This window comes from Monodon monoceros, unplaced genomic scaffold (genome assembly GCF_005190385.1).
Source record: "Monodon monoceros isolate NGI ecotype Baffin Bay Population unplaced genomic scaffold, NGI_Narwhal_1 Super_Scaffold_4, whole genome shotgun sequence".
Lineage (NCBI taxonomy): Eukaryota > Metazoa > Chordata > Mammalia > Artiodactyla > Monodontidae > Monodon > Monodon monoceros.
Window position 1 is genome coordinate 17,469,475 of NW_021703781.1, and position 17,721 is coordinate 17,487,195.

The following is a 17,721-nucleotide window of genomic DNA, read 5'->3' on the forward strand; positions in this document are numbered from 1 at the left end:
AATCAATGGACAAAGGTTTAATCTCCAAAATATACAAACAGCTCATGCAGCTCAATATTAAAAAAAACAAACAACCCAATCAAAAAAATGGGCAGAAGACCTAAATAGACATTTCTCCAAAGAAGATGTACAGATTGCCAACAAACACATGAAAGGATGCTCAGCGTCACTAATTATTAGAGAAATGCAAATCAAAACTACAATGAGGTATCACCTCACACCAGTTAGAATGGGTGTCATCAGAAAATCTACAAACAACAAATGCTGGAGAGGATGTGGAGAAAAGGGAACCCTCTTGCACTGTTGGTGGGAATGTAAATTGATACAGCCACTATGGAGAACAGTATGGAGGTTCCTTAAAAAAACTAAAAATAGAATTACCATATGACCCAGCAATCCCACTCCTGGACATATACCCAGAGAAAACCATAATTCAAAAAGACACATGCACCCCAATGTTCATTGCTGCACTATTTACAATAGCCAGGTCATGGGATCAACCTAAATGCCCATAGACAGATGAATGGATAAAGAAGATGTGGTACATATACACAATGGAATATTACTCAGCCATAAAAAGGAACGAAATTGGGTCATTTGTAGAGACGTGGATGGACCTAGAGACTGTCATACAGAGTGAAGTAAGTCAGAAAGAGAAAAACAAATATCATATATCAATGCATATATGTGGAATCTAGAAAAATGGTACAGATGAACAAGTTTGCAAGGCAGAAATAGAGACACAGATGTAGAGAACAAATGTATGGACACCAAGGGGGGAAAGTGGGGGATGGGTGGTGGTGGTGGTGGGATGAATTGGGAGATTGGGATTGACATATATACATTAATATGTATAAAATAGATAACTAATAAGAACCTGCTGTATAAAAAAAAATTAAAATTAAAAATAAGAAACTAAGCTTTACCAGCAAAAAAAAGTAGTAAAGGAATGTGCCTTTAACCTTTGTTAAATCACTGTAACCTACATTCAAAATCAACTTTAAAATATCTAGAATCTTAAAGAAATACTGGCAGCAGTGTTTATAATAAATGAGAATCCCCATATCAGCAGAGAAATTTTATAATATAAATTATTCACTTAACTTTAACTGCTACAGACTTTGGCAGACAGTAAAATTAAATGGTGGATGATCACCAGAATATATTATACTTTCTAAGATACTGCTGGGTTACTAATACATTTCAGGAGAAGAACCATTCCTAAGGCCTTAGCCTGCTGTGTGGGATTGTTAAGCAGTAATGCTTTCTTTTGTAATTGACAAAAGAGGAAGTTGTAAATTACCATGAGCTAGAGAATTCAAATATGTGAAATGAAAATACTTGTCAGCAGAAATCAGCATGGGCACATGGTGGGAAAGAATTTCCATATGCCTAAAATCCCTTTGGCTTTTCTTGAGCTACATCCTTACTGAGCTGGGTGAACAGGACACCTGATCAATGTTTCCAGAGACTCTTTTATTCCACTTGTTCTACTCCCAGCACTGTTATCCCAACTGTGGCTATCATTTAAAATATACTTCCCTTCTTCAGTCTAACAATCCTTTCTTCCTTCACTGAAGATCTTGAGATATCCACTAAGTTTATAGTATTCCCCAAGTTTACAGTTTTCACCAAAAGGTGAAATAATCTTTAACTCACCCAATCATGATAAACGACTTACATATGGACTTTATGTGAAAATATTCACATCTATTCATAAAGCTTATAGATAACACTGTCATTTGAAAGTATTGGCCTTCTGATAGTGTAAATGCAACATTGCCTTCTTTTGGCAGTAGATACCTACTGTTCACCTTAGAAATGCTTAATTCTTCACTTACTACACTTACTCTTGTCTTGGAAACTTGGCAATATCATCATGGCTATTGTGACCACCCTCATCCGAGCAGCACTACATTTGAGGAATCCCAGAAAAATGGACATGAAGGACAGGTGGGAAGGAGAGGCTGGGAATGAGACGGCTAAAACTATTGCCAGTTAAGCTCTGCTATCTACACCAATTACTTAACACCAAAGGAAATGCAGTCTGTTTCATACATTCAACTTCACATGGTTTATGCTCTCCCCAAAGCCAGAAGAAAGAAAATCTGAGAGATGTCCCACATCAGTTTATTTTCTAGGCTCAGTGACCTTGAACCTCAAATACAGTTTTTCAGATGAGTATGTAAAAGTTGTACCAGCTCACATCAGTAACTGTATAACCAGACTTTCCAGGCCACATATAATGATCTCTAAAAAAGTAAAATTAACCTGTCTTTACAACTGAGGACTATTAATACATGAAACAGATACTTGTAATGACTGGAGTTATTTCATTAGTTTCATAAATCGGACTTTCAAGACGGAGTACAAGGAAGGAGATTCCTACCAGATATTAGCTCCCTTTTAAAAACATAAACTATGTTGCAGTTTATAAAACATTTTACAGTAATTCTATTATAAAGAGACAATTGTTGGATTACCCAGGTGATAAAAGGCTATTCCAGAGCTTCCTAACAACTGTTAGGAAGGGTGTGTTTTAGAGGGTTACTGGGGTGTTGAGATATTGATGCCCATAGCCCTCAGAAGGGCTGGGAAAGACCTAAGACTGTTTACGACCCCAGAGCCTCTGATCCCCTCTGGCCTTGAATAGCCACTTCTCTTTTCCCAGTGGCTGTGCAAACATTATGATTTTAGAAGGCACTAGTCTCCTCTCTTACAAAGAATGTCTAGTACTTAGTAAATCTTAAAATGAATGAAGCCAAAGTCCCCATCCCTTTAGGTTTAAAATAAAATGATATAGTTTGGTACAGTATTACTGTATTTGAACAATAATAGGATTACAGGCCTATTAATTTTTTGTCATTATTGTCGTTAAAGAAGGAAAAAAAGAAGAAACCCCTGAATGATCCATTTTTCTACTTTTCACAAAACTTCATAGATACCTGTATGTTTATCTTGCCACTATCTTGGTAATAGAATCACATTCACATCGTATATTCTAAGGCACATCATCCCTGAAACACTTAGATTTAAAGTGATGTCATAATACCTCATTTAATAAAACCACCAGGCATAAAGCATGGTTTTATGCTTATTTTTAAAATTTCATAAACCATCTTAAAGAAGTGGGTTTGGAAACAAGCTGCTGAAAGGCCGTGCTCCTGTTTGGGTGATAACGGATGGAAGCATTTCCATTGTTCCAGTACAGATGATGACCAACCAAGTTGGAAAATCAGTACTCAATTTCCCTTCTCGGGGTCCTTTCACTCCCTCTTTTTTTTTTTTTTGGCGGTACGTGGGCCTCTCACTGTCGTGGCCTCTCCCGTTGCGGAGCACAGGCTCCTGACACGCAGGCTCAGCGGCCATGGCTCACCAGCACAGCCGCTCTGCGGCATGTGGGATCTTCCCGGACCGGGGCGCGAACCCGTGTCCCCTGCATTGGCAGGCGGACTCTCAACCACTGCGCCACCAGGGAAGCCCCCCTTTCACTCCCTTTTTGATGCTACTCCTCTTGTGCTCCTTGCCACTCCCATCTCCCTTTGCTCACAGACTCCAAAGCCCTTTCTGTGCCAAGAAATCTGCCAGTATGAGAATCTAACTGAGGCAGAAAATGTTGTCTCCATAGAAGCTCAAAAGCCAGTACTTGTGGCTCCCCTCCATGCTGATCATCAAGGTGTGGGCATATGATTTAAATTCTGCTAACATGATGCATCTGCTCAGGAAGCTGAATTCAGGGAGAGCGAGGCAAAAGCAGGGATTGGCTTGGAATTTATTTCTGTGGTGGAAGTATCTGGAATCTGGTGGCAAATGAAAGTAGCATCTGTAGGGTCCAGTGTCATCATGTTATGATGCCAATAATGGCATTAGATGTTCACTGAGGTCTGGAATGGCAGCTCAAACAAATGCTCCCTGGGAATGACCAATCGGTTCTTATATTCAGCATCCCTTGCAGTCTGTCTGTTTTCTCTTGTTCTCTAGCCTTCCTGTGCATATGTGTTGGTTTATAGTCAGATTCTGTTGTTTGCCATCTAGAGCTGAAACTGGGACTTCATGCCTAAAGCACTTTCGTTAGGTTATTTTACTTCCTACCTATTCCTACCATATAAAGGCCCATAAAATAAATCTGATTTCGTTTTTTACAGACAGTATGTAAAAATAAGATTAGAAAGAAAGGTGTGGCCTATTTCTCTTACCAGATCATGTCTTCTTTGGCTATAGAACATGCATCTGAGGCTGGTAATAGGAGTTCTAGGGTTAAAGAAGACACAAGAGCTCTACAATATCTCTGCATGGCGAATTATCCACACAGCATGTTCTAATTCTCCACTTACTTTCCCAATGATCCCTTCCTTTTAACCCATGCCATTTCAGCTCATCTATTTTTAATCTATCCTTCATTTAGCATCAGCTTCACAGTTCCATATTTCATATTTTCCAGATTTGGGAATGTATCAGCCCCTCTTTATGATTGTCTGAAATCCACCCTTAAGCCCACTATACCATTTCCTTCCTTGACAATAAAGTGTCTACTAGTGTGTCAGAACGCATTCTTTTTATTAATAAGGACAGTACTAACAGTGGCTTTTTAGATTATTCCACGTACCTACCTTTCTTAGGATCTAACTATATCAAAAATGTCAAAAAAAGCCTTTGCATTACCCAGTACACGTAGGGGATTTCAGTTTTGATGGCACTTTTTATCTGACAAGTTTATATTTCCAATAACTTAAAACGTCAAGATAAGTAAGTACCCTCAGCCCGCTCACTAGATCTGGGTCCTATTCAAATCCAGGTCTCTTTGGACAAAAAAACAGGTTTTCCACTCAGAAGCTCTAGAAGCTTCTTTCTTCAATTCACAATGTTAGTTCAAAGTGCCAAACTTCTGCAGCAGCAGCAGTACTTCTAAGGCCAGGGGATCTTATTCTTCTTTAAAGAGGCTAAATTGTCATTTAACTTTTGATTTTGGCATCACCAACAAGAAGACACTGGTTATGCAGGCTGGCCAAGTGATATGCAGATAGAAGTGGTTTATTAATGCTCTCTGACTAACTGTGTTAAAGGGTGTCAGATTAGGGCTGAAGCCAAAAGGAAGAAAGTGCATAATCCCAGAGGCCTGTCTCAGACTGCTACCAGGGGGAGGAAGTTTGCCAGCATATGCTTCTGAATTTGAAGGCACGGCTGCTACCCTTTAGAGGGATTTGCTGGAACCATTAGTGAAAATAGGTTTAGTGGGATCTTTCAACAGATGCAGTTCAAGGATGGTTCCTGGAAGTAATTGTTTATACAAAAGTCATGATCTCTTGTTCAAAAGCTTGCTAAGAACCTTTTAAGAATCTGATCCGAAGTTCTCTGAAAATGGCTAATATCTGACTCTGGACAGTAATGAATCATCTCCCTGATCTTTTCTCTGCCCCAGCCTTTGACATAGGCCACTGCTCTTGGGTTTTGTTTCTTTGTTTTTGTTTTCTTTCCCCACAAACTGAGATGATAACTTGTCCTCTTGCTTAACTGTAGTACAATGTGTCACAGTATAATGTTACAATGAATTTTAAATTTAAAACTGGGAGAAGGACTTGAGTACTCCTACAATGTATAAAATGCTATTGGGAAATACGAAAATAAATAAAGTGTGGTATCTACCTTTAAGTACGTTACAATCTAGTGGGAGAAACTCGTATGTAAATGGCTGATTATGATACAAGGCAAAGTGATATAAGCATTAACTAGAGGATAAGCTCATCCATGGTAACACAGGTAATGGAGCAATTAATTCTAACTGAAAGGGAATCAGAAGCTCCTTTGTAAAGGTGGTGGCATTTGAGAAAGTTATAAAGAATAATTATAACTGTAGAGGGCCAGTAGAGAAGAAAAGGTGTTTCACTGCTGGAATAAAATTAGCATAAGCATATAGGTTCAATTCAAGAGTTGTTTTGTTCTGTTTCATTTTAATCTAGCACATGCGAGACATTATGGTAGGCTTTGGAAGAGATGCAAAGAGAAACAATACAAGTTTTCTTTTCTCCTATAACTTAACTTCTGTTTTGAAAGAAAAGTCATTTCTATATAAATATACCTGAAGAGTTCATCAGTAACATATAGTTGCCTGTAACAATGTACCTGAGTGGCAAGTCCTTTAAAATCTACAGCACAGGAGACCAAGAAGAGCTCACTATTTCCAGAGAGAGTAAAAAAAAGGTTTCTAGAGTACACGGGGGTATGAGCTATTTCTTGAAAGGTGGATAAAATTTGATGTGATAAATAAGGCGCAAGGGTATTCAAAATGACAGGTACAGCATGGACAAGACCTAAAGGCAGAAATGATCCTGGTATGCCCACGTGATTGTGAAAGCAACAACTTAGATGGAGTAGAAGGTGCCTTTCGGCCCATGCTAGGAAGAAAAAAACAGAAATTCACGTTTAGGTGAATTCAAATGCCTACAAAGTTCAGGTAGGTATATTAAGTGAGCAAAGCAGACTGGGCATATAATGAGAGGTAATAAAGGAGACTATGGCCCAGTCTCAACCAAAAGAAAGACACTACTAAGCTCCATCCATTTTCGTTTCCATGGTAAACTCTGCTCTAGTGTTGCCAGAACCTCCAATTTGTTACGATAGGCCATTAATCTGGATATATATATATATGTATGTATATGTGTATATGTATATATATTCATATATATAATTAGAAAGTAATTCTTATAATAAAACATAAAACTTTGTTGGTCAAAACTCTACTGGACACATAAGAATTCTCTGAGTCACACTGAATCACATCCAGTATGTGGACCACTGAGTTGCAACCTCTGCTGGACGGTAGTGGGCAAAGACTGCTGGAACTAAAGCTTCTGTTTTATATCCTATAGCCATTTAAGATTATAAACAGAGATGCAACATAAGGACAGTAGCTAAAAAATGTTTTAATTAGGCTACAAGAATGCAGGCTATTTGTATATGAAAACTATTAAATGAAGGAAATTGATCGGAATTACTAACTGCTATTAAAGTTTTTAAAATGTTTTTTAGAGAAATTCATCTTAAAAGTCTATCCATTGTTTCAACCGGTCACAAGAAAAATTTACAACAAAAATTTGGAAATATTTATTGGCTCTAAATTGTTCTCAACTGTCTCATTTGCCTTTAAGAAGAAAAATTGCAGCTATACGACTCTTCTCCACTCTAACAGGGGAAAGGGTTCAAGTTTGGGCCTGAAAGAGTACTTGATGAATGACACTTTATTTGCCATCACTACCAGTTGCCAATGTTGGAGGCCACCAGGATGTCTTGGTCAGGTTCATCTGTGTGTTTTTTATGTTTTGGTCCATGAGCCTAGCTGACTTTGAAATCAGGTGGAGTTTGAGTGTTTGCAAAAGATGCTTTGGGTCCTGCTGATTTCTGAATTGATAGAATTCATAAATCACTTACAAAAAATATTATGTGTGTCCACTCTTGGTTTAGGTTTTCTCCCAGCCGAGTGTGAAAAAACTGAAATTGATGTTAGGTATACAACTTCTAAGCCTTCACATTGCAATCCAGAAGGCTTGTTATTTAACAAAAAAGCTAATATTTTCTCTCCCCTACTGGGAATTCCTGACAGGTAGAGGAGCTTAGTAACAGGGAAGAATTGGGCGGAATAAAAATTTCTCATGGAGATTACAATACTCCGCCTCAGTCTGAATGAAATGCAGCATTCCTGATGTTGCCTACATTTCACTGAAAACCAGCTGGTTGATTTTATGAACAATGCAAATCCTGCAATGTAACAGGGCTTCTCTAAGTGCTGATAAAACACTTAGAAGATCAACAAATCTTGAAAATGTGCTAATGAGCCACGAAGTCTGATTAAAAGCAAAGGTGCAATGTTCCAAAAACATTCTTTGTGATTTAGAGAAGTATGGCTTAGGTTTCATCATTGATGACAGTACTTTAAAGGCAAATTGTGCAAAGATAAGAACATCTCATTAATAAGAACAATTCACAATAGCTCCTTATTGAGTTATTTTCGGAAAAAGGGTTAAGACCTGAGAACTGCATAAAAGGAAAAGAAAGAAAGAAAAACAGGCCACATATACAGACCATTCACTTGCTAAAATATGAACTATTAAGGCTTCATAACATAAAACATGACATTTTGAATTATTTAATTTGATGATTATTTATAAATAGTAAGTCCAAGTTATGGGCAGATGTGAACAAAGATGAACATCTTCTGTTACTTAATTGTGGAGGATAGAATAGCTGGAAGTATTTTTCATAGACAATATCTCTATGGGAGAGAAAATGCTCACATATTTTAGCTTTGGTTAAGATCAAACTGATCAAATTAGCATTTTCATCTAATTTATTGCTCAGAATTCCCTTTAGTGAGGAATGCTTTTGATAAATTTCAAGGAAAGCTGTTTGCAGAAAAGTTTGAAATTAGACATAAAAAACCCAAAATGAGAAGATTTTAAGATAAGCCAAAAAGTATCTAAAAAACTAAAACGACAAAATTGGAAAATCATGAACTATACTGTTATATTACTAATAAGATGTGACTTATACAGAATAACCCAGCATTATTCCATATTTATTGTATTTGTATTTGGGGTACAGGACATAATTTACCTGGAGAATTTCAATTAAAGTTACATACAAGTAATTAGAGGAAAAAGGATTTCTCTCTCTTCTGATTGAATGATAATGTAGCCATATTGGTTAGTTATTTTGTAAGGTCATCATAAATCATACAGGTATTAACAAAATTGTAATTAAATGTGTAAATAACTTTGTTTCATTTTTGTTTTCTGATTTCAGATTATAAGAATTGATTGTGAATGGAGTGTTCCCACAACACATTTCACATTCTGGATACTTCAAAATTTCACTTCCACTTCTTTGCGTATGAAGTCCAGATATGGGCGCTATACTATAGAGAATAAAACTATAAACTTAGTACCTCAAACAGACATGGTGACTATAAGAGTGTGTTCACAAGACATTACCAATACGATTACAAAACTGAGACAGAAACAAGATGTAGGTACAATTTTGGTAGACTTTAGTCAGTTCCCTATAGGACATTTTTCACTGGCTAAAAGGAGAACCACTGATGCCTTCTTCTTTTTACTTACAATTCTATCCACAGAAGGTAGAAAAAAATCAGAGAACTCTGTACTTGATTTTGACCAACAGGAAAGGACCAGCTAAATTTAGTTTAGGGAAGAGATGCTGAACTACTCTAACACAATTACCTCCTTAAGCAAGTAAATGTATCGCCACACCTCACTGATAAAGCAACTACCCTGTACCCTATTCGTGACACCAGTGACTTTTGAGTAGTATAGAAATATCATATCAAGAGTTGCAAATACACCTCCTTCATCTTTCCTTAGTATATCTTAAGCATTTCATTGTTTTAGAAATATTTTTAAAGAGATACTGAGAAAACTATGCGCCAAGATTCATTAATGAGTTCTGTATCAACATGCTAGGAAAAGAGCAACACTAGTCATCAGGTCTCTACAAAACTTGCCAAGCCTACCTTGTGGTACAGCTCTTCAGAACTATTCCCTAACGAAGGCTATTCAACTGCTGATAAGCTTATCTTTGTTAATTTCAAGGAGCAGCTTCCTCTCCCCCCAAATCACCCATCTCCATCCCTTCTACCCCTTTCACAAAACAAGTATGTACATCCAAACGTAATATGCCCCATGCATAATATGAACAATTCTCTAGGTAGGATCAATGACTTAAGTATGGAATTTCAAATATTTTAGGAATCATGGGTCCACTGTCACTCTCCTCTTATGAAGTAATTAATAAGAAAAATTCAGCCTGAGGTTTTCACAGATTACAAGGGCTTTTCACAAGAAAAACTACTGCCATGATGACTTCTAAAGATGGTTGGCTGCCCTCATTCAAATTGTATCCACTGTTTTTGAATTCATATGAATTTAAATGCTTCTTTGAATGTTCCATAAGTGTCTTGGAGAAATGTTAATAACAGTGCTAAAATAAGAATACTATTTTAATGTGTGATTCAAAAACTAAGCATTTATTAGCTGATTTCAGAAAATATTAACTTCGGGGCTGCAACCAAAACAAAATCCTGGTCTGGTATTTCTTAAGTAATCAAAGATTATGTGAAAGAACAAAATAGTGTTTTGCAAACAGATTGCAAAAGAAGGTAGAAAGCATTTCTCTGGAAACATAGGACAAGTTTGCTCTGCTTAAGCAATGTAAACAAAAACCTGGGGGGTACCAATCAGACAGCTAAAAGAGAGCTTGGAAACTATTACATACTTATCGCATCTGGCCTAATTATATCTCCTACCAACTCTAGCATTACTAAACATTCACAAGTGGCTAAAGGCCTGTGGGTAATTTATATAATGCATATATGTATAAAAGCCTTTTTTCTCCAGTGAATATATTTACTTCCCAGAGATAAATTTCAAATCACACAACCACAGGATGCAAGCCCCTATCAGATAGTAGAGCAATCTATTTCAAAACAAGCCACACAGACTGAGATCTCCTTTCCATATGTATGAATATTTGGTAGCTATGTAGATGCAAATGTCAGGAAGAGAGCAGCTGTTATTGGGGACAGAGACTTACCAGTACTTGTCAGGAAGTTAACATTTCTCATCACACCTTCTGTGTAAGCTCCCGGCTCGTAACTGTCCATTTCACCTGTGACAATGTGAGCAACTCTCGCGGCCCGTCCTCTGATAGCACCTGCAGCTCGATCTAAATTATCAGCATCCTGGTCTCTCAAGGCTATGATACATTTGTTGACATCTTCTAGGATATGGCTCTCTGTAAGTAAACAGGTCAAATTAGTTTCGCGTTTTTTTTTTTTAATCACACAAATCTAGCATACTATAATTCACGTTAATTTCTGGTTGCGGATAATGTGCACATTGGGAATAAAAGACATGGACAACTAAGAAGAAAAAATACAGATGTGACTTTGCTTATACCTTTTTCAATAGCTCATCTTGTAAAACAAAAATTTTGCATTTTTATCGGCAAATTTTACAGATTGCATCTTATTTTAGATTCTACTCTCAGTAGATTAGATTTTAGATTTGAGTGACTTACAGATGGAAATTAAGGAAAGATTCTAGATTGAAACAAAAATAAAATGTATAATGATGGAATACTTAATCCTGATTAAGTACAATACTATGCAGATTATGAAACTCTTAAAAAAAATCACCCGCCCTAAATATATAGAAAAATAACTATGGTGTTCCATTCAACTAATGTTCACTGATATACGATATTTAACACAATTACAGAAATATTATAAATTAGCAAATGATGAAAAAGGTGAAATATATAATTTTATACTGTAAAGCAATAACCTCACTACATCTGTGAAAAGACATATATAAAAAGGGCTTTAAAAAGATCGATTGATTTGAAGTAAATGAATCCCAGAGAAATTTGCTCACTCTGAAGAGTATCTCCAGACCTCTTTCTCTCCTTCCTTCTTTGCATGATTAAGGCATGAAGACCGCTGGGAGTTATTAGTATAGTCCAACAATGTTTACTTTTTCTATAAAATGATTAATACTCCCGGAATAAAACTAATGAGTGGAGCTGAGTAAATATGTAGAATATCAACAAGCATGGGCAATGATATTTCTAAGAAATTAAAAGAATACTAAAGAAATGGTTTCTATTTTTATTAAATGAATCCCCACCCCAAATCTTTAAAGACTCTACTACTTCAAAACACACAGAGAAAACAACTACAACAAAAAGGCCTCAGTAATTCCAGAACATATTGTTAACTTCTCCTTCCCCCTCCCCCTCCCCGTCTCCCCCTCTCTCTCCCTCTCCCTCTCCCTGGATTTGCTGACTTTCTGCAGGTAAGCTACACAAGACAGGTATTCATAAAGCTATTTCCTTGCAGAGTCACACCTTCCTCTTATTTTGTAGAGCATAATATCCAGACCGTCAAAGAATATGGTCGTTGGTGAACTTCTTAGACCTGATGTCTACTATTCCTCTGCAGGTCCCTCATGCTTTAGTTATATGTATTTTACAATTTTCCAAATCTGCCATGTTTTTTCATGCCTCTGTGCCTGTGGGCATATTAGAACCTTGACCTAGACTGTTCTTTTGGGTTCCTGGACCCAATGTCAACGTGTGTGTGTGGGGGGGGGGCTTCCCCACAACAACAAGCAACTCTCTGTACACCAGCTGGGTGACCTGTAATTCAACTCAATTCTGACACCATCTACCTGGAGATAGCACCAGATTCCACAGGTTAAGGGTTTAGTCCCACAAGACTATCCCTTCCCACCCCCCTACAGGCACCAGTCAAAAGCCTAGATCGTTACCTGTGCTTCTGCTACAATTTGAAGGTTGCCCCCTTCTGGACTTCAGACGCTGGTCCAACTTCAGGTTGTTACATATTATTTCTGACCAACTAGCTATAAAACAGAGGTTCCCACAACCTCCTTTTTAGGTTTGATTATTTTGCTTAGAGTAGCTCACAGAACTCCGAGAACCATTTTACTTACTAGATTTAACTTTTGTAACTCAGGACCAGCCAGACGGAAGAGACGCAGAGGGTAAGGTATGGGGAAAGGCCCAGAGCCCCATACCCTCTCCAGGCATGCCACTCTCCCCAAATCTCCATGTGCTCACCAACCTAGAAGCTCTCCAAAACCCATCCTTTTGGGATTTTATGGAGGCTTCATTACATAGGCATGATTGATTAAATCACTGGCCGTTGGCAACTGATTCAGCCTCCAGCCCCTCTAACCTTCCCAGAGGTAAAGGGGTGGAACTAAAAGTTCTAATCACATGGTTGGTTGCCCTGTCAACCAGCCCCCATCCTATGGTGGGGGGGTGGTCCCAAAGTCATCTCATTAACATACAGAAGACAGCTTTATGGCCCTCATCACTCAGTGCATTCCAAGGGTTTTAGGAGCTCTGTGCCAGAAACAGGAAAAGACCAAAGACATATTCTTATTCTAAATCACAATATCGTAATTGCCAATCCCCTCTCGTCTGCTTGCTCAACTCCTACTATTCTTTTTTTTTGGCCATGCCTCATGGCTTGCAGGATCTTAGTTCCCCTACCAGGGACCAAACCCGTACCCCCTGCAGTGAAAGGGCAGAGTCCTAACCACTGGACCACTAGGGAATTCCTTACTATTCTTTTAAGACACTAGTTAAATGTCCTGCCTCAGGAAATCCATGCTGACCTAGAACAAGGCAAACTTTGTTCCAAGTTGTTTGGGGTTCACATAAAATGGTTTGTATGTTTTCATTAGAGCTTCTTTCTGTGTTTTAGTGATATACTAATGAAACTATCTCTCTAGTACACTAACAAATATATATGAGTGCAGGAATTTTATCTTATTCCTTGAGGTATCTAGCCCTTGGTACAGTACATAGCACCTGTTAGGTTAACCAGAATGTTTGTTGAATGAATGAATGAAGTCTTCTTATAAGATGCACCTGGGAACAGTACATTATTTTGTCTAAATCCTAAATCATGGGTTATGAACACTGGTAGACACATTTCTGTAGCCTTAAAATTAGTCAATTTAAGCCACATTAAGGACAGTAAGTTCATTTGCATGAAAAAGATTAAGTACTGAAAACCTTCATTATAAATTCACTGGAGTTTTAACCTAATTTGTAGCATACAGTTATGAATGTGTCATTAAGGCCTGTAATAAATCGAGGCACAGTCCCATCTCAACAGAAAGCACATGTGTATCATCAGCATCATGTTTCCCTTGGAACTGAAGTACAAGTATAAATGTGGAAGGCGTAATAATGATCAGTTTTTTAAAAATCCACAGATGTGCCCTTTAATGACACATTAAGAAGCTGTTATTTTCCAAAGTATGTTGGTAAGTTTTTTTAAAAGCAAACACAATATATATGTATTCAATGCATGTTTAATCTGTATTCACTAAAGGTGCTTAATTTTAGATTGCAGAGCTGTTCTCAGTTTCTCAGTTCTGTGAAAGTGAAAAGATATTTAGGAAAGAAAAAACATTGTTCATTTTTGGAAAATTAATTATCTAATAAACTCAGTAATTTCTGTTTAATTAAAGGTGAAATTATAGCTGTCACAAACTATTTTTTTCCTATGAATTTTTCACTGGAAAAAATACAAAAAATACTAACAATGAATGTTCACTTCTATAAAACAATGATATATATGCTTCACAATTTGTTTTATTACTTTAAATGGAGAATAAAATATACAGTAAGAATTTTTCTGATTCTTTTTTGCTTGGCCTTATAGAAGTTTGTGTGGTTATTGCTTTAGATTGTGCAACACAATCAGAAGCCCTGGTGTTAATTATGTTGAAGAACCATAGAGTTAAGGTCAGATATGGAAATAAAAACCTTACATGAAAATATACAATATAAAAAATAAGGAAAATAAATGACAAGAAGCATATACCCAGCGTTTATCTGAAGCAGCTATATTGAGAATGTTGGAGATGATGACTAAATGATCTTTTGAATTACTAAGATTAAATATAGCGCAGAAGCATTAGGAAAGGTTTGCAAGATTTCCATTATTGTGACACTTCCCCATTATTCTGAATGTTTCACAAAATGCCAGCAACAATTATTTGCATGAAATTCTAAACACAGAGTACCAGAAAAAGAAAAAAAATATTGGGCACCTCCCATATACACAGTAACTAAACATTAAGCTAATGTCTTAAAAACAAGTATTTCTTTATTTAAGGTGAACTTAAGTAGTTAAAAAGGCCTTCATGATAGCTTGAGTTTTTATGTCTAGATATATAAATCCACACCTATAGGAAAGAAATAAAACACCAAATACTTTGCATAAAACTTTCTACTGACATATCTCTTAAGCCTTCGCTGATGGAATGAGTTCACTCATTAGACGCAGAAAAAATCATTAGGAACTCTAGCTCCAATTTATTTTTTTTCTCAACTGCACATGTACTTGGATTTAACAATTACATAACTTTTACAATGAGGTTTAAAAGAAAGAAAATACGTTATTATAAAACAAGTACACTTGGAAAACAGTTGACCGTTGAACAATGCTGGCGCTAACTCGTGTATAACTTGTGTCAATAGTTGTCCCTCCGTATCCCCAGTTCCTCTGCAGATTCAACTAACCATGGACGGTGTAGTACTGTGATATTTACTGTTGAAAAATATCCTCATAAAAGTGGACCTGCGCAGTTCAAACCCATGTTGTTCAAGGGTCAACTGTAGTATATGTTTTGAAGGATTGATTGAAGATTTGTCTTAATCGTTTCAAAGTGTCAGCTTAACATTTGATTTGGGGTGAGGGGTGAAATGTCCTAGTATTACTGCAAATCCTGAAGTACATTATTTTAAGAGCAGAGAATAGCTGAATGACTGACTAGCAGTTACTGTCACTCATTTTATAGCTATCCTGAGATGCAAAGGATGATTTTTATTATGCTGGAAAACAGTAATAAAGAGGGCAATAAAGGAACTGATCTTAGACTGCAAGACATTTCATTTGTTGCAAACTTCTGTGGGTGGCTCCATCTTCAGTCATCGCAGCAAGTGTAGCACAATAAGATTTTGAAATATATTTAAAATTTTTTTCGACAATTTTTTTCTTAATTCTTCAGTTTTCTACAATTAAAGCTAGAACTTGCCTCAGGGAAAGTAGAAAACAACATACAAAGCAGAATTTTATAAATCCATAACCCAAAGAACAGACCTAAAGTAGAAGGACATTTTATTCGCAAAAGCCACACTTAAAGTTGCTTTCTTTTAATTCCCAAAGCTGGGCTTTGAATACATCAATGGCAAAGCCTGAAGAGGTTTATGCTATAATCCATTGAATGGGGAATAATCTACCACCAACTGTTTCCTCCCCTGATATCTGCATATGTAAAACAAAATTCTAAGGAGGAAAGGAGAAGAGAGAAAAGAATATTTTTCTAAAGAGGAAACTTTTTCCTAAAGAGACTGAATTATAAGCCAAAAGAGATTGAGTTTCTTAAATTGGCAAGATTAAGTTTAGCAACCCATTGTATATGAGCTCAGAGATTTAACTAAGTATAAGAAAATGTTTCAATTTTGCACACCTGAATCTCTACCTGTAAATTTAAAATTCACTACACAGGCAACTACACAGTAATTTTTCTCCTTCACTCCCCGCCCCCCAAAAAAGAAGATATAAAGCCAATGGAATACACCAGTATATAAGTGAATTGTTGTTTATGTATCTACTTAAAGGTGGCCAAAATTTTTTTAGTAAGAATTTGATCATGATGATTGTTCTCCAAATAACTAATATCCTGCATAAATATCTAGGCAAGTACTATTCTGAGAATAAAGAACATGTATATAGCTAAATGTAAAACTTTTTGAAATTTCATATCCCTTTTCTACATCCTTAGAACCTTTCCTCTGTCTCCTTTCCTGAACCTAAGTATTGCTATGTGTTAGAAAATGTAGATGATGTAAAAGATAAAGGTAAATCCCCTTCTGTAAAGGGTTTAAAAGCTAGCAACGAGAAAGAATTTTCTTTTTAAAAATTAAAAAGAAATTATTGAAGTATAGTTGATGTAAAATATTAATATTATATAAGTTATAGGTGTACAATATAGTGATTCACAATTTTTAAAGGTTATACTCCATTTATAGTTATTATAAAATATTGGTAAGAATTACTTTCTTTCATTATCTTTTATTCTTCCCAAAATACGATAGTCAAAATTATCTCATCATTTTAACGAAGATTTGTTAACCTTTATTACAAAAGTTTGCCTAGTTTCTCTGCACTATAAGCTATTTATTCTTCATTGGACTTTAACCAGCTCAAACTTACTTGACCCACTTCTGACAATAATCAAAAGAAAAATAAAGATTGCTATTCCCAAACTAGTTCTTTACCAAACTATACTTAAAGGAATTCTGCAGTACTTATGCAGACACAATTCTATAGAAATAAACACATAAACACACACACACACACACACACACACACAAAGTCACTGAAGTCTTCATATTTCTTTTCATAAGTCTCAAGTAGGCTCTTACAACAGTTTTCTCTGTGAAGTAAAGAAATTTATCAAAAGCTTAGAAATAGGCAAAAGGTACTACTGCTTGTCCCTTCAGTGCCCTCCTGGGCAGACATTGTGAACCAAGCCTACCTGGCAGATATCTAATTCTCCAGCAGTGTGTATCTTTTTACCACTTGCTGTTTACTATTGGTTAGGATGTTTTACAATTCTGTAGGGGTTTTACAGTTCTGTAGATGCTCATTTTGTTAAAAGGGATACTAGGTAAATAATTCTTGTCACACAGGAATGCAAATAAATTTTTATCTGATAGAGATGGGAATAATTTTTATAGAAAACATAATCCTGAAGGTTACATTTTTACCGTTCTATAGGACCATCAACCAGTTTTTTTTTATAAGTTAAAATTTTATTTAACCATTCTTTCTTTACCCAGTTTTCCTTAAACAAGCATTACCATCTTGGTGTCTCTCAATAGTGAATTTTTGACAGCTGTTCACTTTAAATTTGTAAAAGTCTTGCTTTCAGCTTTGGAAAATTATTCTTTGACTGTATATTTTGTCTTGGAAGCTACTAATTTTTCAAGTATTTTTTTCTACCCATGGGGAAAAAATGTAAAGGATAAATTACATGTGGAATCATAGACCTACATGTAAAGTGCAAAACTTTAAAGCTCCTAGGAGAAAATCTAGGTAGCCTT

The 17,721-nt window shown here is 36.3% G+C and overlaps 1 protein-coding gene across 2 annotated transcripts in view; it reads right to left on the reverse strand.

The window, feature by feature from the left end:
• CTNNA3 (catenin alpha 3) overlaps positions 1–17,721 on the reverse strand; it is a 1,596,010-nt gene that overhangs the window by 373,528 nt on the left and 1,204,761 nt on the right. For both annotated transcript variants that reach the window (XM_029245645.1, XM_029245646.1), the window contains exon 12: positions 10,603–10,803. In XM_029245645.1, coding sequence (XP_029101478.1) covers positions 10,603–10,803 — 201 coding nt within the window. The remainder of the gene's footprint in view (positions 1–10,602; positions 10,804–17,721) is intronic.